Below are 22230 nucleotides of genomic sequence, written 5' to 3'. Positions count from 1 at the left end.
CCAAGTTTCATTGAAATGTGATGATTACTACTTGAAATATCAAAAGCTGAAAATTAATTAATTATGCAAATTAGGTAATTAATATGTAATGATATTACCCTAAAAACTATCAGGTCTGTGCAGTGTCCTATGACATCTATGTACCAAGTTTTATTGAATTGTGATGATTAGTACTTGAGATATCAGTGGAAAAGCCGAAAATTGATTGATCATTATGCAAATTAGGTAATTAATATGTACTGATATTACCCTAAAAACTATCAGGTCTGTGCAGTGTCCTATGACATCTATGTACCAAGTTTTATTGAATTGTGATGATTAGTACTTGAGATATCAGTGGAAAAGCCGAAAATTGATTGATCATTATGCAAATTAGGTAATTAATATGTACTGATATTACCCTAAAAACTATCAGGTCTGTGCAGTGTCCTATGACATCTATGTACATGTACCAAGTTTCATTGAAATGTGATGATTACTACTTGAAATATCAAAAGCTGAAAATTAATTAATTATGCAAATTAGGTAATTAATATATACTGATATTGCCCTAAAAACTATCAGGCTCGTGCAGTGTCCTATGACATCTATGTACCAAGTTTCATTGAAATGTGATGATTACTACTTGAAATATCAAAAGCTGAAAATTAATTAATTATGCAAATTAGGTAATTAATATGTAATGATATTACCCTAAAAACTATCAGGCTTGTGCAGTGTCCTATGACATCTATGTAATAAGTTTTATTGAAATGTGATGATTACTACTTGAGATATCAGTGGAAAAACCAAAAATTGATTGATCATTATGCAAATTAGGTAATTAATATGTAATGATATTACCCTAAAAACTATCAGGCTTGTGCAGTGTCCTATGACATCTATGTAATAAGTTTTATTGAAATGTGATGATTAGTACTTGAGATATCAGTGGAAAAACCAAAAATTGATTGATCATTATGCAAATTAGGTAATTAATATTGCAAAGATTTTTACCCAAAACTAATCAAATCTGCGCATTAGTTTGAAGCATCTATGTGCCAAGTTTCATCAATATCCAATGAGTGGTTCTTTAGATATCAGTGGAACAGTCATGGAACAGCTACAAATCAGCTAATTATCATGCAAATTAGGTAATTAATATGCATGGATTTTACCAAAACCTAATCAACTCTGCGCATTGGCCCAGAGCATCCATGCCAAAAGTTTCATCAAAAATCAATGCATGGTTCTTGAGAACAGACGGACGGACGGACGGACGGACGGACACACACACACACACACGGGAGTCAAAAATAATCTTTGATTTGGTGATTACCCGGGTTGACACCATGACCTTCAGTAAGAGTAGATTCAGACTCAAATATTTTAGGATTGTTGTCAAACCAATCAATTTTATTATTTCTCTAGGCAATCACAATAATCAGAAGGAGGGAGGTGTGTTCTGCATAAAATACAAAGTGAGAATGTAACTTCAAGTACGTATGGTGCTAACTAATAAAGATTCAGGAAAATTTAAAAGCATTGTAAATTATTGCTGTTTTAAGTGAAACATTTTAAACCAGTGTAAAATACAATGTTTAATAGTACGTGAAATTCGAACTGTGCGAAATGTGGCGGCCACTCCTTTTAGAATAAACTATTGTACTGTGGTGGCCATTTTGAATTGAAAATTTATCAAGATGCATGTATAAGCAATTGAGGTTAATTAGAAAAGAGCCAGACAGGACGGGCGGGCGGGCGGTCAGGCAGGCAGGCACAGGGAATAGCTTAGCAATATTTTAAAAAAATTCCTGAATCAAAAGAATGTCAACCACTTAAAGCAAGTTTGTGTATTTGAACACAGACCACTTATTTTCAGTGGTTTGAGATTTGAATGACTATACCCTAGCATATACTATTTTATCTTCATTGCACAACACCTACATGTATACCAGGTGTTCTAATTTGGGTTGAAGAAAATCCACTGAGACTTACAACTATTTACAATAACAAAAATTGTGTTTCTTGGAAAGATAAAAACACAGACTTCAATGAATATATATAAAAAAAAAAACTTTATGGAAGATACTCTTTAACAATGTAATAGCTTGAAAAAAAAATTTCAGGCTGCACAGAAAAAATTTCATTAAAATTAAAAAATAAATATTTTGTACTCTAATTAAAAAAAAAAATTATGTTCATCATAAATTGACTTTTTTTCTCAAACCTTTTCAGACTAATTTCAGGGCAGTTGGAAAAAGTGCTGTAAACTTGTGTGTGTAGGGGATGTTATGAAAAATTTTACATAAACGCAACTATAATGAATGAAAGTCTGAAGCAAATATCCCATGGTGCATTGCAATTCTGTAAGGAATGTGTACACAGCAAAAAGTACCACAGAAGCACAGTAATAATTAGTCTGGTCCAGTCGTGGCAATTTTATTTTATATGATAATTCCTTTAGGAGAAGTTTGTAGAATCTTCTGCATTGACACAAAATTACCACCACTGGTCTATTTTTCTGCGCACTCTAGAGTTGTCAACACGTTTTTGTGGTGATAAATATGCGAATGTAGCACGACTTGTAAGCTGCCAACCAATAAGAAAGGCATCTTTTTGTCAAACCTATTCTACGCAACTATAACGCACGCATGGCCTGACACATAGAAACTTTTGCGCAAGTGCATGCCTATTTTCATCTTTTCCATAAAGTCACTGCATATCATGAATAATTAATAGCAATGTATATGGCTACAGAATCGACCAGTCATGGTAATTTCGCATCAGCTTACGATTTAAGACAATAAATAAAATTGTCATGGCTGGACCAGTCTAAGTAATGATGTAAAGCTTCAATACTATAAATGTATCTATATTTATGATCTACCAGTACATCTAAATATCAATTTGAATATATACTTAAATTTTTCAGGTTGCAATTATCTACACACACAAGAAAAAAATGTTTGTGAGGAATATATATATATTCTCAATTGAAAAATAAAATGGCATGGCATACCATGGCAAACTTCTACATTTAATTTGTTGCCATTGCAGGGGAGGTTTGCAAAATCTAATATAGATTGGGATTAGATTATTAAGAAACTGGGCATTGATATTTATAATAACTATGGCAGCAAAAAATATTTGCTATCCACCAGACACTACATTCATAGTTTAATGAAGATTGTCCTAATCAAGTAGGAGACAATTTTTTTTGTAAATACAACAATGTGACGTAGATCTATGCCCATTGTCTAAACTTGTTTGATAAATATTTGAAAAAGTCTTTTCAAAGGAAAAACCATGTTATTGGCATTTTGCATATCATATTTCATACATTTTAAATAATCAAAGTAACCTCTGGTGACCTTGCCCTTTATTCGATAATATTTCATTATTAGTTTTTTAATATTATGCATTGTCATAATTAATTTTGAATACAAACAAGTTTTAGGATTGAAACTGTAGTGAAAAAGCAGTCTACCAAAAGTGAAGTTATAATTGTGTTTCAATAACAGACAAATTCCTGTGCATTTTGATTTGCAAAAGTTATTTACCCCGACAAAGAAATGTTTTGTTGTAACAACCATTCCATTGTCGCATGAACTGTATGTCAAATACAAAATATAGTTTTGAGTTCACCTTTTTTTTAAAAAAAAATGTGGATGCAACATTTTGCCCATTATGTATTTTTATATTTCAATAACTTGAGTGAACAGATACAATTTTTAATTGGCTTCACATCTGGATCAAAAGTTTGGCACCCAAAGGGTTAATCATAGGAGTACTTACCAATATATTGATTATCTGACAATTTTTTTTCTGTTAAGTTGTGTATTTTTTTTTGGTACGTTTGCAAATGTGTATTAGACTGTCCAAGAATTCTCTCCTCGAGTTGAAACATAGTGTAGTATTCCCATGGGATTTGGGAGATACATCACCAATGATATTGATTGCAAGATAAATGATTTACTTCACTGAACACATACAGAAATGCATATTCTCTCTGGGACCAGTGACCTCTGAATATGTATCACCAGTAATCAGTCAAGTAGAAACAGCCACATTTTTTTTATCAGATTTTGACTACTACTTTCCCAATTGTTGCATGATATTTTCATACAGGACATCTGACACTAACACTAAGGGAAAAATAAAGATTTTATACAGATGAATTAGGTGACTAAACAGTTTGGAATAGAATTAGTAAAGTTATTGTATACACATTAACAATTACTAACAATGATGACAAGATATTTTCCTAAATATACCTTTCCCTTTCATCTTTGATGACACAGGCAAGGTAAAAATGATAGAAAGGTTCTTGAGAATGATGGAAATAACAGTGTTATTTTAAGCAGGATTATGTACTGATAAATGTACTGAGAGGTATTTGTTCAATGATTGAACTCACCACAGAATGTTACGGGGAGGAAACAGTCACCCATAAGTGTATATAGTAACGTACTTCTTCATTGTAGCATTGAAACCTACATGTGTACAACTACTACTATTCAACACCTGATAAAGATGCCATGGTGGTGGTTAGAAAGTTGTTGGGATGTGGCAATTTACATCTTTCTGGAAAATTCATTCCATGTGATATTTCTTTTTATATGATGGGAAAATTTGACAGCAAGGCAAGTCTAAATTTGATGGATTAGATATCAAACAGTATACAATTGGCACAGGGCTGAATAAATGTTCTTAAAATCATGTATTGTAATATTGAACAAACATCATTGTGAAACTTTGGTACACTTCTCAAATTGCAGCTGCAAATGTTAGATGAACTAGGTAGTCTGTTGAGAGCTAACCCCTTAAGTTGCAACTGATGCATCACTCGCATGAGCATAACTTAGACAAGATGTCATTAAATAATCTTGATCCAAATAGAAGCACTGAAGTCTTAGCTTGGTGTCCTTTTCATAATGGTGCTTACTGATTGGAGGACTACTTGCGTCTGTTTTTTCTCTGATTTCTGATATGACAATGAGGCTTGGCCGGATCAAGTTGACAGACAGAGTCTCTTGGTAAGCTTGATAAGGGCATTACTTTAGTTTGTAAACCAATCGCTTGGTTTTCTGCAACCCAGGAATCTGGTAAACTGGAATTGAAAATAAAAAAGTTATTAAACTATTATTATACTATCATCTTGTTGAAGCAGGAGAGTAGTCACCTGTGCAGGTGCGGGAATTGAGTCCCAAGTGACGATGACACAGCCAGGGATCTGCCCACGCTGGTCGACGACGGTCGCTAGCGACCGGTACTCAGAATTTCCGACCAGGACAAAAAGTTGGCGACCAGCACTATTCTATCTGTTTATGATACACACAGGATGTCGGCCACTGGACCATCATTCTATTGTCTTTGTTGGTTTTAATACAACACAATGCAAAAAATTAACACACAACAAAACTTGAAAGAAGATACCGCTGTTCAAAATCAACATACACGTGTGACATCAGCCTAATGTGTTTTTGTTTTAACCTCCGATTGACATTCTGTTAGTTTTAACAAACGAACCAGATCGGTATAAGTCGTACATCAAGATAATGGAAGGGATGATAATGATAAATAAACAGAAGGAAGGATTACCATTGCAAGTTTAGTTGTGTGTAGGATTTGCCGAGTTGAACAATAACTTGCTCACTTCACCGGCAGCGATGCGTCAAGCTGTCGTTCGTTTAATCTGCACTTGCACTCGAGTGTAGCATAGACCCTCAGAAAACAATTAAATTCGACGACACGCTTTGAAAAAAAAAATGGCTGCCAGGTCAGAGGTCGATGTCTAAAAATACGCATTAGACGTGATTTGAAAAATAAAGTGTATATATTTTTTCACTTTTATTAAAGCAGATTAATTTTACATTGAAATATTCAAAATAAATAAAAGTTAAAATAATTAAAGTACATGTAGTTAATTCGTAGCTAGTAGAATGGAAAATGAATATTAATTAGCTCATGAATATTAATGAGCTCATGAATATTAATTAGCAACCAGCACTTAAATCAAGCTGGGCAGAACCCTGCACAACACATGCTAAAAACGCAAAGGCTCATGGGTAGACGCTTGTTTGTAAACAATGACATGCTATGCCCATCTGACGCATGCGCAGGTGACAACTCACCCGTTTTAATATTCATTTGTTCATAGAAATTGAAAAATTATAAAAAAAATAATGGTTCAACATTATTACTTAAGTGACAGCGTCCTCAGTATTGGATAATAGAGAAATGAATACATTGCAACATAGTCGTACTTTCAAGGTATTCTATTGGTGAATAACATTCGTATAGTAACAGTAAAACCTATCTAAACTGACTGCCTTTTCTACTGCTTTGATAAGTACCGGGGGTACCAGTATAAGTATTCTCCAGACTGCCACTAGATGGCGCTATAATTCATAACACATACAGCATACTGTGGAATACTTTATTTTCGCTGGAATTAATTTTCGCTGAAAATGCTTTTTGGGCGTTTTGTATGAAATTTATTTTCACTGATTTTTGATGAGTTTAATGTGAAATATAAGAAAGAAAGTATATTCGCTGGATTTTATTTTCACGGAATCATCCCTTCAGCGAAAATAGCGAAAATAAATTCCAAGCGAAAATAAAGTATTCTACAGTATACTATTTCCTGGATATGACCAGTACAAACTGAACAACTCTATAAACCAATCAATTGTCCTCGACTGTGCAATGGGTGTTCAGCAAAACTTCTAACACCTCAGGGTAACCAGACAATTTTCTTTGTCCCTATGGTCTTGAGTTCAGACAAGTTTATCGATAAAGCGCATGCCATAACATAATAGCAAGAGAAGAGTGAACATTATACCTTGGATTGTAGCCACAAAAACGCGTAATTGCGGTTAATACTTACAAATGTTCTGGTGTCCAGTGTAATAATAGTTTAACTTTTCCATTGCTTTCTTTTCTTCTTCCTATGACCTAATACAAAATACACAGCAAATATGGTTATGATGACAAAATACTTTTACACAGAAACAATATGTGATATTTAGTCATGATTTGGGTTCAATTGTCTCGTTCAAGGATGATTAGATAGTGACACTGAACTTGAAATTTATAGTATTGATTCATATATTTGCTCTGTTAATGGAATAAGAACTGGAATATGCACCCACATCTGATATTACTATAGCAAGGACCGACCACAATACCACATTGGAGAGTCCATTCTATGCGAGACAATGCAAGAGCTGCAAAACACGATATAGCTTACGATGATCTGAGTTTAATTTAAGGAAATGGAGGGTGAAGAAAGCCAGCCTGTACATGTAAGTGATATATTCCACAATGACATACTTACCGAACTACGGAATATTATACTATTTCCACCACCTTCTGTATCAAGCTTGGTTTTCTTATTGAGTTGTAATAATTTGTGTTTCAATACATCAACAATTCGAGAATCAAAATAATCATCAGGTTTCACTAAAATGGAAAAAAAATAAAATAAACATGCTACTGATTGTTTTAATAATACAATAACAATAATACAATATTGTCAATAAAAACAAAATTGAGGAAAATACATATTCTGGTACAATATAAGTTACCGTACTGTTTTGAGATCAGATTTAAGATGGCCGCGTCAAACACAATACACAAGCACTTAAATTTTGTTTTGTGATCCGTGTATTGCTCTATGTGCAAACAATAATTACAGCTGCAATTGCTGAAAATAAACAGTGCATTTTGCCACAAAAACCAGATTCCATGTTTGAGGGCCGAGTGATCATATTGTCATTATGGAAATGTAATGCATAGTCCTTGTATCAACCAGGCCTGGTCAAACATAAGCAGTTTGGTCACATGTGTATGCATACTCTGTCAATCTGTTGCTGTTCTTCAGGTCACACATTGGTTCTTACTTTCACAGAAATATACAGTAACACGTACCTCTTAGAATATATGCCAGGGGTTTGTCTAGAAAAAAACTGCAAGAGGGAGCACTGCAATTCAGTGGCGCCACCAAGTGGGGGAGATAGGGTTCTTCCTACCAGGGTGTGGAGTTTTTGATAATTCTAAGTTAAAATGGAGCATTCTATAGCTTCCATGGGGCCAAAATTACTATAAGACAGGTCACAGTTGAAGACTGTGGCCACATGTGATCGCTGGTCAATCAGAATTTTATGGTTGCCCGAGGATCTGCTCACCAGGGTAAAGGGGGCGCATGGCCATGGCATGAGGGCGTTGCGCCCCTGTTCCCTTGTTTAAACAAATCCCTGTATGCAGTTCATTCAAGCATGTCAACATAGTTCAGTCATAACTAGTACTTTGATGTACATAACTAGCTAGTACATCAATTGACTTGGTGACCAATGAAGTTACTTTGGTGTATTTTGATATTCTCCTTATTATTCCTATTTTTCGATGCTTACCAAGAGACAGCCTTCTTTTGTATCGCATTTTCTTTTTCTTAAATATTTTGGCAGGACTATCTTCTTTACTTCTGGTTGTTTTTTGTTGTCCATTATTATCATTAAAATGAGTTGGCACATGCCTTGCTAATCCATGATAGGAACCAAAACTTGCATGGCAGCCTCCTATCACACATTTGAACGGTTTTCCTCCACTATGGAAGAGTACATGCTTGGTTAACCAAGTTTTACTTTTTGATGGGGTATTGTACACTTTACATCCACCCCACAGACAAATGTAAGTTTCACCACGTTGTTTATCCACATGAACCTCTGTGATGTGCTCGGCCAAATCACTACTGCAAGAGACTATGGCAGTACATTTTTCCCATTTGCAGGGAATCTGTGAAGTCTTTTTAAAAACTGGTGGACACTGCGGAGGTGGCGAAGTACTAGTCATCTTCGTTCTTCAAATTGCAGCTGTTATAAAGTGGATTCTACATGGATCTCGTCCATCTATTGGAAATACAAAAAAGCATAACAAGGTTATTCATAGAATAGTTTACAGAAACCATACTCTTTGATTGGGACTATAAAACTGGGCTGTATGGCCATCTTCTCATCACAACAGCAGCAATTTAATGTGCTATCCCAGTGTATCAACCAGGTCCAATCAAACAGATGTACATGCAAACCTTAAACCTAGTTCCATTTCTTTGAATAGCGACCAAATTTTAGCCAGTGATTTTGCAACACTTGTCCACAATAAGGGCCAACCAACTTGGAATTATCTATAGTCTACTATGCTACAGGAGATTGGAAATACTCACACTTGTAATACTGGAATATTTTTATCTAATAATTACATGATTTACACAAGACTAAATCACTTGGATGTAAATTTACCATCAGTGGTGTTCTTTGGGTTTATCCCATGATTCAATGTGCAAGGTTTACTAGAAACTAATATGGCAACATTATTGATGAGTAAATGGTCAAATAATGGTCAAAATTCACCCATTTTACATTTTTGATGTGTGAATGAGTGGCATTATTTCAAAGTATATATTTTCGTGGTAATATCAACAAAGTAGGTTGATGAAAAGACAATTTTAAGATAACAATATTCCTCAGAATTATGACTGATTGGTTGAAATCAGTGAATGAGAGTTGCACAACTTTTCCTACATGTAATGTAAACCGAGTGTACATTTCTGAAATGAGCATGAGCTAATTCATGTGTGACTGGTGTAAAGACCCTATATTTTTTTACATAGTGCGACTGTGTATTCTAATTTTTCAGAGAAATAAAATCTACATTTGGTATTCATAATAAAATAGTATGTGGACTACATAATTTTGTGGAAATAGCAAAAGGACCATTACAATCTAGACAGGGGCACGTCGTTCTGTTTATACCTCCATGTTCATAATGTACACGATTTACAGATCTTTCAAGGTTGTTTTACGTCGCCCTTTGATTGAAGGTCGGGGTGACACAGATGAAATAGCGTCAATAATGAGTGTCATAAGTCTGCTGCAACAATATTACTATTATCTATAGAAAAAAAAAATGTCTTGCATCAAAGTTTCAAAATGTTAGAGTTAGAGAGAGTGGCCGATTTTCGGTGTGTGACAGATCAGGGAGCTGGACAGATGAAGTGAAGTCTGTCATACGTTATTTTGAATCGGCCCGGACAAAGAAGTCACTCGCGTTCGAGTGGCCACAGGCTACTAAACTATTTTAAGATACACTTGAATTATGTCAAGTAAATTTGAACTGTGTGTCAAAAAATACATAAATATTCAATGATAGGTGACAATATGACAGCAGTACCATACGAAACACGGGAGCATCGGTCGGCACACTCACCCCAAACAACAGCTGCGGTTTGCCATGTTTCACCGAGAACTCTCGACCAAGTCTCGACTAAAATTTTCGTGATTTAGCCGGACTGTTCGATTTAATAAACGTGGGTGTATGGATGTGTTTTGTATATATCCTGATTATGTAATTTGTTTTGAGCTGAAAATATGATACACGATTTATACAAATATTCACTGAACAAAATTATCAATAATAATAAGCGACAACCTGAACAAAATAATTCGCGAAACTGTAAGCACTCACTCACTCACTATTAAAAACAATGGTATCACCCGTGATTCAATATGGCGATCTCCATGAGGTAAGTGTGGCAATGTTGTTATTTAGCGAAACACGTGCTTTTTGCACACTGACAAATGTGTTTGTTGCTACATAGAGTTGATACGTTATGGGTAATAATAAACACTTACTTATGTCTTTAAATTTGGGTTGTCAGGTTAAATTCTGAGAGTGACCGTCTGCTGGTCAAAGCAGACGAACTGCCTGTTTGTTTTTCGTGTACGTATGATACTGATTGTTTGAGCAAACCGGAATGTGTTAACGCCTTTAAACCCCGCAATCATTTTTAATGGAGTGGGGTTAACTGTGTTCTGTATTTAATTTTTAAATTGGCAATTGTATAAAGGCAGATCTGCAGCCAGTCAACACATTTATGGCTAGAGTTCTCGGTGCAAACTCCTTCCCCATTTTAAAGACAGAAAAAAGGAAAATCCCGGAGTGTGAATGTATTTAGAAGGGTGTCCCAAGGAATTCTTTTCGAGACTCAAACCAAAGACACTACAGTCTAGTGTCTTTGCTCAAACCAAGAATTGTCTACATAAATACGCTGTATCTGCTTATTCGTAATTTGATTTTCAAGGTTGGATTTCTAACTTTCACTAGTGACCCTAATTAATGAAAGGTCATTGACCTGCATGTTCGATATGGGTCCCATGCAATAAAGTATTAACAAATAACATTGATGGGGGAAATGCCCCCAAAATTGTGAATATAACGGTTATAAAACAACTAGTAGAAAAAAAGAATTTAATGAAGACCTTGAAACCTCATTTTTTTTTCTCTTGCAACATTCCAATATTGTCTAGAATATTGCTAATTAAAGAAGTATGTGGGAAAAACATTATTAACATTTTTTCAGGTAATTTTGCAAAGATGATGCACTCAATCCCTTCAAAGCGTTTATGTGGAATAAGGTTTAAAAACTTCTCAACGAAAGAAATCAAAAACCTGAGTGTCCAGGAAATAACAAACCCTCAAACATTTGATCAGTTTCATCACCCGTCATTTGGTGGATTGTACGATCCCAAGCTAGGTAAGTCAGCTGCATGTGAAAATATAGATTTCCGCACTAAGCATTGTAACAAATAATTTTTAACTGATTACTGGTATTTTTTCCTTGCCTGTATCATCGTAGATGAAAGGAAACGTATGTAAGGGGAAAATGTCTGTCCTGTTGTTGACTTTGGTGTAAAACTTTTACTTTGATATATTGCTGTGAAAATAAAATCCAGCGAATATACCTTATTTTACATTTAACTCATCAAAAATCAGTGAAAATAAATTCCATACAAAACACCCAAAAAGTCTTTTCAGTGAAAATTAAATCCAGCTAAAATAAAGTATTGTACAGTAACTTATTTTTACCATAGGCACACCTCTCTCATCAAGATGGTACGATGATTGTTTCTCAAATGAAAAAAAAAAGTATTGTTTTGTCTCTATTTTGGCCTGGTAATGGTACTGATTTTGCTGTCCTCTACTACCTTGGTTTATTACTTTGTCTTAGTTATCTAAACGTTGAATTGTCATTTGTTTAGGTCCAGCTGATCGAGATGATTTCTGTGGTACTTGCTCTCTGAATTATCTTCACTGTCCTGGACATTTTGGTCATATCGTTTTGCCACTGCCAGTATATAATCCATTGTTTTTTAGACTCTTGGTAAAAGTAAGTATAGACAACTCACTTTTGATGTTGATTTAGTCAATATTATGTGTGTGACAGACAGTATGGAAATATCATAACACACAAATAAGAGTTGTTTTTAGTCTGTCTATCTGTCTGTCTGTCTGTCTGTCTGTCCGTCCGTCCGTCCGTCCGTGATATTTTTGACTTCTTGTTGAAAACCGCAAGTCTAATTTTTTTGATACTATATATATATATCTTCAATTCTTTAATTGAAATTTACATTTCTAACAGCGGAGCTATTCCAGCCAAGAGGCTGCTTGATAAAAAAAAAGATCAGATATTCTTTTATATTGTTTTTTACCCAGATATTAAAAGGCTCTTGTTTAAACTGTCATCATCTGCTTGCTGGGCGGTCCTCAGTGATAAAGATCAAATCACAGTTGAAGTGCTTAGAATATGGTATACTGTCAGCTGTAGATGATCTTGAAAATATCATTAGCGAAGCATCCAGTGAGAACAATGATATCGACATAATTTACATCCAGGATACTACAAAGGCTTATGTAGATAAAGCATTACAAGGTAAAAGTTAACATCTACTTTGTAAAACTTCTGTAGACTTTCCTAATAAACCTCTCATTTATTTATTTAATCAGTTAACATCCAATGACAAAAAAAACCCCGAAAAATAACATTTAAAATGAAAATGTCAGAAAATCAAAGAATTTTGAAAGTTATCTCTAGGAGATGTTGCTGTTTACATTCAAAACTGATTTGCAAATATTTGTTTAAAGGAATTAACAAGGATTTAAATTTGTCGTCATGGTTTATTTTATTGAAATTTGTGAATATTTTGTTTGCTTCTGTGTTGGGCATAGACAGGGCAATAAACCATTTTCTCAGTCTCAGTGGTCTTCAGTTTAGATAGATTTCATTGTATGTATTAGTAATTCAGAACAATCTAATAAAAACAATATGTCATTGTCTTTAAATTGTAATCAAAGTGTAAACAAATTTTGAAATTACTCGCAATATTTTGTGTATGGGTTCCAAGGATTCATCACCCGTCTTTTAGATCCATGTCTCTAATCATTGTCTAATCATATTTCACTGTCAGTAGTTTTTTCATTCTCACTGTGACCAAAGTATATGTTTCATGTTACAAAATAAGTAGATGACAGGCATTTTTTCAACAATAATCATGTATATCAGTATTGGTTCACAAACATAAAGAAATCAACTGCAAAGACTGAAGGAAATTTTTATGACAGATCTCTCAACATAAAAAAAAATCGGATTCTATCTTGAACCAGCCTATTGTATCAAACAGACTTCAAGCTATCCTGAACATTGATCTAAATATTTGCTATTAAAGCGGGTGAGTCGTCACCTGTGCATGCGTCAGATGGCCATAGCGTGTCATTGTTTACAGACAGGCGTCCATCCATGAGCCCTTGTGTTTTAGCATGTGTCGTTATTGTCGCTTGGGACTCAATTCCCGCACGTGCGTAGGTGACTACCCTCTTGATTTAATATTAGATCAGGAAAACAGGCAACGTTTTGTTCACTTCGCATATATTATACTGAGCATTGTATACAAGTAATTCTCTCTTCAATCAAATTCTGTTCTGAAATTGGCCAGTAGAGCGACTGTGATTTGATGAAAAGCTTACAACCATGTGTTTTCTGCATGCATTGGCTAGATTGAACTTTGACCTGTTCCTAATCTGATTCCTCTATAGGAATTGATAAAGAGGACTCTCGTATCAGTTCCCACGTGAGAAACGTGACGGAACAGAAAAAAAAACTGATTACAGACTTTATAAATACTGAAGTCAGACATCTCTCAAAATGTCATCTTTGTAAAAAGAAAGTATGTGAACTCCGAGCTGAGCATAATAGCAAGATTTATTTTAAAAAGGGAAGTAAAAGGAAAAGAATACAGATTACTGAAAATAAAAGGTGAGAAGAGTTGGTAAAAGTATTGTTAATGATTTACATCAGTGGTGGTTGTCTCGACCGTATGCACGCACTGTATGCCCCCTATACTAGATATCAAAATATATGTATGTGTATTTTATACACAAAATTTGAATATGATGACCACACCCCTTTGCAAATTACAAAACCGAATTGTGTGTCAAAACTTGGTAGTGGTTCAAGGGTTTTTGTGACTACTACGGTACTCACGACCATGAGCATTACAGCTAGATTATGTTTAAATGAACAGCGTGAATTGTCTAGTGGATGTGATGACTAGTCAGAGAACAATAATAAGACAATAATAGTACAGTAAAATGCACATGTGTTTCGATGACAAGTGTGTTTTGAAAGTTTTCCCTTTTATTTTAGCACAACACCAAATGAAGAAGCGACAGAAGAAACCATAGCCAGGTGGACTGGTTTTGGACTGAATGAAGTCTACTTAACTCCACAAGATGCAAGAGAACATATGAAACTTATCATTCAAAATGAAGGTATGTGTTGTGCATTGTGTAGCGTCTTCGCCAGCCAAAGTCTGTTTATTCGGCAATCGCATCGCCACTATACCTAGGCAGATTCTGTTCAAAAAGTTAGTTTTAAAGAGCGCCCTCACTGGCAAGTTAACATCTAACTTTTGTTTTAATTCCATTGACCTAAGCTACAGCAACTCTGATTGGGTGCAAGCATTGGATGTGCAGTAAATCAAATATCTGTATTTTACTGATGTCAAATATGCAATCAGTTGATGTATTCTTTTTCTTTCAGGTTCTCTGCTTCATCACTTGTTTGGAGCTTTAGCAGATGAGCAAGGCATGGCATCTCCTAAATCAGTTGATGTATTCTTTTTAGATGTTGTACCTGTACCGCCATCAAGGTTCCGCCCAGTAAGTCATACATTTCAAACCTGTGTATAGCGACCACAGGTGGTCTTTATATAAAGGTTGGATTATTTTCTTGTGGATCACCAACTCATACATTAGACATAATATTTGTACTGAAAATAATGAAATGGTACTGTAGCAACAAAAACATATTTAGTTGAGTTGACTTGAGAAAATTATTTCATAAACAGAATGCTAATTATTATTTTAGTCTCTAAACAAAAGCAAATCTGCAAAAATATTGCTGAAAGGGTGGTCACATGAGATGGTTTTTCATACACAAGGTGCTCATACATTATATTATGTCTTGGAACTGTCTAAAAGTGCAGGTGGTTATGTATGTGATCACTAATATATTCACAATCTTAATTAAACATGCATAACTATTGAGAAATATTTGTATTTCAGATTTCCCAGGTTGGTGATAAGAGATTTGAGAATCCACAGACTTCTAATTTATCTAATGTGTTGGGTGAAAGCATTAAATTACAACGGATTGTTAGAATAATTAAAATTCAAGATTGTTCGCAGGATGAAGCTGAGAATGATATTGACATGGTAAGGACATGGTTTTGTAGTATTGGTAGTAAATTCATGATGTCATCAAAACAAAAAAGAAACACTCAATGTGTAAAATATTTAATCTTTTTTTTATTTTTGACATCACTCTCTCTCAAAAAAAACCTATTTCTATATTTCTTCAATATAAAAAATATTAAAACTGTGCAAAATAAATTGTCCTTTAATATTATCACAAACACCAAATTTGGCGGTAAGAGGGGACTTAGTTACCTAAAAATACTGACATTTTGTCTGGCTAGAGTGATAAAACATTTGCTTTGAAGGGCGGCGGTCGTCATGCTGTGTTCTGTTCGATATGGGACTCGTAGCGACGTATACAATGCAAGTAAAATACATTGTTTATTTACATGAAATTTAAACATCGCCTTTTAACTGTTGTCACTTCCACAATATTGCCTTGCTTACAAGTGTTAGGCTTACCAATACTGTGAATATTTATTCATGTTTGGTACAACCAAGGAGTAGCGGGGTATGTTGTATTGTAACATTTAGGTAACTGTTAAATTCATGAATTAACGTTGTCAAAATATAGCTGTACAAAAACGGCAAGCTGGTCTCCAACTACTTTCCAAATTAAGTGTTTGGCCATATTCAATATTTATAAGTGGTTGATAAAAGTGTTGTGTAAATTCAGGGTTTCTGCGTGTTGTATAGATTGTTGCACAAAAATTAAGCAGACAGAATAATGTACTGCAATTTAAACAAAATTGAAGATGATTTTGCCATTTCACTTGAAATGTGCATTCTATACCAAATTAAGAACAAATATTTACGACTGTTATGACAACCCGTCCTTAGAAAAAACTTATAATATTGTTTCAATCAAATAAGTCTGTTATTTAACCTGTCAGTATTTATAATTTATATTTTTTATAAAAACATGCCAGTCAGTGTAAGTGCCAGGATGAGTGACTTATTTGTTTTTATTCTCACAAGTTTGTATAATTGTTTTCAAGTATTTTGCAAACAGCATTTTCCATTCTATGCTCATTTATTGCAACAGTAATGTATTGTGGTTATTAAAACTCCTTGAAAAACCAGTTTTGAAATAAATATAAATCATTCAAATTGATAGTTCAGTCAAAGTTCACAAAAAAAAAAAATTGGGGAAAAGCTTCTTATGGGTCTTCAAACCCTAGATTATTTAGGTCTTTGAACTAATGAGCTGCAAGCTTGTTAAAAAGGTCACATGACCAGAAAGTGAGGGAAATATGGTCATCATAATTCAACTTTTACAATGTTGACAGTTAAATTTCTAAATTTCAGAGCGTGTTGGGTCAAGTAGCTGGCAAGAATAACGAAGAAAAGTTACACAATTGCTGGATTTCACTTCAGACCAGAGTCAACTGTGTAGTTGACAGTGACCTTGATAGGTTGAATTCAGATAAACATCCTGGAATCAGACAGGTGAGAGGAGAAATCACACACTATTAAACATGAAACTTGCTTTTTTAACTGCCCCTGAAATTAAGTCTGTTTGAGTCAACATTTATTTGTGTTTTCAGATTTTGGAGAAGAAAGATGGTTTACTTCGTAAACATATGATGGGGAAGAGAGTGAACTACGCCGCAAGATCTGTGATCTCTCCTGATCCTAACATAGCAACTGATGAGATAGGAATTCCTTCTGTCATAGCAACTAAGTTGACATATCCTCAGCCTGTTACACCATGGAATGTAAAGCAGCTGAGAAATGCAGTCATCAATGGGCCTGACAAACACCCTGGGTAAGTTTTTACCACTGTGTGTGAAGTCAGCTATTGAAGTAGCAGTGTCGTCACCTGTGCACGCACGGGAGTTGAGTCCCAAGCGATGACAACAACACACGCTAAGAACGCAAAAACTCATGGGTAGATGCTTGTTTGTAAACAATGGCACGCTATGGCCACCTGACGCATGTGTAGGTGACGTCTCCCCTGCTTTAAAGTGGAGCTTACTTATTGAATGGTATTCTTTCTCCATCATCAGTTGCTACATATTTGTACATGTTTAAAAATCCACACAACTTTTAAATAAGGTGGTCTTTTCTCAGATTGGTGTTATATATTGTTCTTTGTTTTTACCTTGTCCATATCATCATAGATATATTAATTAGCCAATTTTAAGCCTTTTCACTTTTTTTCCAAGAACCATTCAACAGATTTCAATGAAACTTGATACATAAATGCTCTGTGACAATGTGCAGACCTGATTAGTTTTGGATTGAAATCCATGCATATTAATAAACTAAATGTGCATATTATTTAGCCAATTTTAAGCATTTTCTCAAGTTTCTCAAGTGCCATTTAACAGATTTTAATGAATCATGTTTCATGGATATGGTCAAAATTATTTTGCATGCAATTTTTGCTTTTTATGTGTATTGAAGATGTGCTTCTAATAGTAAATACAGTAATACTTATTAGTACTTCATGCATCCAATACCTTCACCACACAGGTTCTTTCTAAGCTTTCTTGTTATTTTTTGTAGTGCATCAATTGTGGAAAATGAAGATGGTTCAAAGACTTTACTCCGAGCTGATCGTCCTACTCAGAGAGACGCTATAGCAAAACAATTATTAACCCCAAGCAGTGCATCATCAGGGTTATTAGGATGTAAAAAGGTAGCAATATTACTTTTATTACTTTAATACTTACACTAAACATGTTTCACATGTCATGATGGTTAACATAATGTTGCTTTTTGTGAAATAGAATCATGCAACTCTTTTCTTCGATAAACCGCAAGCGGTAATAAACATTGGAACAGAGAAGAAAATATTGGCATTATTTTAACCAGTAAACAATTATTTGTTTTGTTTTCATTTTGTATTTTTGTTTATTTACTCATCAATTTTTTTAATAATAATAATCTGTTTTGATACATAGATCTATTTTTTACTTTAAATATTTTAAATGTTGTGTGATAAATACTATATTTGTTTTATTATACAGTGGATTTCTTGTATATTCAGCTGGATTCTAAAAAATATTACTTATTTTGACGCACCTTTTATTTACATAAGCGTACTACTAATAAAGCAAATACAGTACTGTAAAATACTTTATTTTCATTTGGAATTAATTTTTTATTCAACTTGTCAAAAATCAGTGAAAATAAATTCCATACAAAACACCCAAAAAGTCTTTTCAGTGGAAATTACTTGTTTTGTGTGAGTGTAATACTGAATTTAGTGTGTGTCAGGGTAGTGGTCAGGGTATCATGATGTAATAAATAGACATGTAACAGAATACAAAAGAATTTTGCAGAGTTTGCAATAGATGACTGAGCATACATGACATCCACATTATTAAAGTAAGTGAATCTGGTACCGTGCCAACAATTCACCCCCCCCCCCCCCATATGCCTGACAAGTGATATCATTTGACATTATTATATACTTCACTCAATCACCACAAACCATTAACATGATAGTTACTGACAGGTTACTCAGATCTGTAAAAAAAGTCATTTCTGTTTTAAATTGTAGGTGCATAGACATGTGAAGAATGGTGACTTAGTGTTACTAAACAGACAACCCACGCTACACAAACCAAGTATTATGGCGCATAAGGTAAACTGCCTTCATCCAACTTTAAATTTAATATTCATATGAAAATATGATATAAATTTTGTTAATAGCAATGAACTAATGTTTATAAATATAACATAAATGGAAATATAAAAATTTAATTATTATAATTGTAATTTAATTATTGAAACCAAACAAAATTTTCATTTTGAAACCTAACAAAAATGAAAATATAAAAAAGATAATTTCTAATTGTTTTGTATGAGAGCATATACTGTTGTACTTCAATATATGCATAGATTCTTACTGTGTATTGTGTTATACCATTTCAGGTGCGAGTACTACCTGGAGAGAAGACTCTGAGATTACATTATGCCAACTGTAAATCTTATAATGCTGATTTTGATGGTGATGAGATGAATGTACACTTACCACAGAATGAACTGGGAAGAGCTGAGGCTAGTGTTTTAGGTGAGTTAGTTACTCTACCACCTGTTGAGGAATGTAATGCCAAACAAACACTTTTTTGTCCTGAATATATTTGAGATTAATGATTTCCCATCATAGACTTTATTCTAGTGAGAATTTTTTTTTTATTGCCATTTTTCTGTTTTGCGTACTTTGTAAAACATATTACATCTATGACTACTGTGTTATACAAGTTTTGCCGTGTACTTACAGTGTATTAACAGTAGACTAGTTCAAGTTCTCTGGCTGCTAAGCTACTTGTGACAAAAAAGAGGATGATGATTTTGTAACCAGATATTTCAGAGTCTGATTGCTACACTGGTGGTCCACAAATTGAACATATTTAACTTGCTTTGTTTTGTTTTATGAAAGAAAATTAAGTTTTTCATAATACAAATATTTCCTAAACTTTCTGAGGTAACCTGCACACAATACAGAATAAATTTCAGGACAAAACTGATATACTAAAATATCTGCCATAAGTGCATATTGCTGTTGACCAAAATTGAACCCCCACCCCCTACCTCTCCTACATGGTAACTAATCAACCAAATATAAATTTATTTATTGTCTGAACTCTCATTTCATCTTATTGTTTTCAGCTACCACCAATAATCAGTATTTGGTGCCAAAGGACTGCACTCCATTGAGTGGTTTAATACAAGATCACATGGTGTCAGGTGTGAGAATTACAATAAGAGGCAGATTTTTTAATAGGTAATGAGTAATGAATGTGGTAATAATGAGATAATAGGTGGTACATGGTGGCAAGCTAGGTTACTTTGTTGTGTATCGTGACATAGTGACACCCTGTGTGGTGTATGGTAACATAGTGACATCCTGTGTGGTGTATGGTGACATAGTGACATCCTGTGTGATGTATGATGACATAGTGAGATCCTATGTGATGTATGGTGACATAGTGAGATCCTGTGTGGTGTATGGTAACATAGTGAGATCCTGTGTGGTGTATGGTAACATAGTGACATCCTGTGTGGTGTATGGTAACATAGTGACATCCTGTGTGATGTATGGTGACATAGTGAGATCCTGTGTTGTGTGTGGTGACGTAGTGACATCCTGTGTGGTGTATGGTAACATAGTGAGATCCTATGTGATGTATGGTGACATAGTGAGATCCTATGTGATGTATGGTGACATGGTGAGATCCTGTGTGGTGTATGGTAACATAGTGACATCCTGTGTGGTGTATGGTGACATAGTGTCATTCTGTGTGGTGTATGGTGACATAGTGAAATCCTGTATGGTGTATGGTAACATAGTTACACCCTGTGTGATGTATTGTGACATAGTGACACCCTGTGTGATGTATTGTGACATAGTGACACCCTGTGTGGTGTATGGTAACATGGTGACATCCTGTGTGGTGTATGGTGACATAGTGACACCCTGTGTGGTGTATGGTGACATAGTGACATCCTATGTGGTGTATGGTGACATAGTGACATCCTATGTGGTGTATGGTGACATAGTGACATCCTGTGTGGTGTATGGTAACATGGTGACATCCTGTGTGGTGTATGGTAACATGGTGACATCCTGTGTGGTGTATGGTAACATAGTGACACCCTGTGTGGTGTATGGTGACATAGCGACATTCTGTGTGGTATATGGTGACAGAGTGACATCCTGTGTTGTGTATGGTGACATAGTGACACCCTGTGTGGTGTATGGTAACATAGTGACATCCTATGTGGTATACGGTGACATAGTGACATCCTGTGTGGTGTATGGTGGTATGGTGACATCTTGTGTGGTGTATGGTGACATAGTGGCATCCTGTCTGGTGTGTGGTGACATCTTGTGTGGTGTATGGTGACATAGTGACATTCTGTCTGGTGTGTGGTGACATCTTGTGTGGTGTATGGTGACATAGTGACATTCTGTCTGGTGTATTGTGACATAGTGACCTTCTGTGTGGTGTATGGTGACATAGTGACTTCTTGTGTGGTGTATGGTGACATAGTGACAACCTGTCTGGTGTGTGGTGACATCCTGTCTGGTGTGTGGTGACATCTTGTGTGGTGTATGGTGACATAGTGACATTCTGTGTGGTGTATTGTGACATAGTGTCATTCTGTGTGGTGTGTGGTAACATGGTAACATCCTGTGTGGTGTATGGTGACACAGTGACACCCTGTGTGGTGTATGGTGACATAGTGTCATTCTGTGTGGTGTATGGTGACAGTGAGATCCTGTGTGGTGTATTGCGGCATAGTGACATCCTTTGTGTTGTATGGTAACATAGTGACATCCTGTGTGGTGTATGGTGACATAGTTATATCCTGTGTGGTGTATGGTAACATAGTGAAATCATGTCTTCTTTCTATAGTCTTATATACTTCAGTCAACATTCTAATCTGATCTAACCTCTGTGACATTCATTTATATTTTATTCTAGGAGAGATTATCAACATCTTGTGTACAGTGCTCTGACAGATAAACGAGGAATTGTAAAAGTATTACCGCCCTCAATAATAAAACCATGTCCATTATGGTCTGGAAAACAAGTATTTTCAACAGTATTATTAAATATCATACCAGAAAACAAGGAACCATTGAACTATGAAGGAAAGGCAAAAATAGGAAGCAAGGTACATCTTGGATGTTTGGTG

General features: G+C 34.8%; 2 protein-coding genes across 3 annotated transcripts in view; one reads left to right on the top strand and one right to left on the bottom strand.

The window, feature by feature from the left end:
- Positions 1–4683: 4683 nt before the first annotated feature.
- Positions 4684–10336, bottom strand: LOC100373714 (zinc finger protein AEBP2-like). Of its 2 annotated transcripts, none has more exons than XM_002734442.4 (5): positions 10249–10336; positions 8397–8891; positions 7322–7446; positions 6872–6939; positions 4684–5092 (listed from the first exon to the last, which is right to left on the bottom strand). In XM_002734442.4, exons 2-5 carry the CDS (start codon positions 8833–8835, stop codon positions 4939–4941), a joined length of 786 nt encoding a protein of 261 aa, XP_002734488.1. In that variant the 5' UTR covers positions 8836–8891; positions 10249–10336; the 3' UTR covers positions 4684–4938. The 2 variants fall into 2 exon arrangements, with proteins under 2 accessions (XP_002734488.1, XP_077865113.1); XM_078008987.2 differs by having other exon boundaries at positions 10213–10296.
- A 191-nt stretch (positions 10337–10527) lies between these two features.
- The window catches only part of LOC100373861 (DNA-directed RNA polymerase I subunit RPA1-like), a 46332-nt gene continuing 34629 nt past the window's right edge, over positions 10528–22230 (top strand). Inside the window, exons 1-15 of the mRNA XM_085503435.1 lie at positions 10528–10564; positions 11402–11575; positions 12081–12208; positions 12535–12751; positions 13912–14131; positions 14522–14646; positions 14918–15036; positions 15442–15591; positions 16882–17022; positions 17121–17341; positions 18085–18217; positions 19085–19168; positions 19459–19597; positions 20197–20311; positions 22017–22209. Of these exons, the coding sequence (XP_085359561.1) occupies positions 11416–11575; positions 12081–12208; positions 12535–12751; positions 13912–14131; positions 14522–14646; positions 14918–15036; positions 15442–15591; positions 16882–17022; positions 17121–17341; positions 18085–18217; positions 19085–19168; positions 19459–19597; positions 20197–20311; positions 22017–22209 (2145 nt within the window). The 5' untranslated portion in view covers positions 10528–10564; positions 11402–11415. The remainder of the gene's footprint in view (positions 10565–11401; positions 11576–12080; positions 12209–12534; positions 12752–13911; positions 14132–14521; positions 14647–14917; positions 15037–15441; positions 15592–16881; positions 17023–17120; positions 17342–18084; positions 18218–19084; positions 19169–19458; positions 19598–20196; positions 20312–22016; positions 22210–22230) is intronic.

The sequence above is a fragment of the Saccoglossus kowalevskii genome, chromosome 9 (genome assembly GCF_978046115.1).
Source record: "Saccoglossus kowalevskii chromosome 9, keSacKowa6.1, whole genome shotgun sequence".
In the NCBI taxonomy this organism is placed as follows: Eukaryota; Metazoa; Hemichordata; class Enteropneusta; family Harrimaniidae; genus Saccoglossus; species Saccoglossus kowalevskii.
This window is presented reverse-complemented; position numbering and strand designations above follow the sequence as displayed.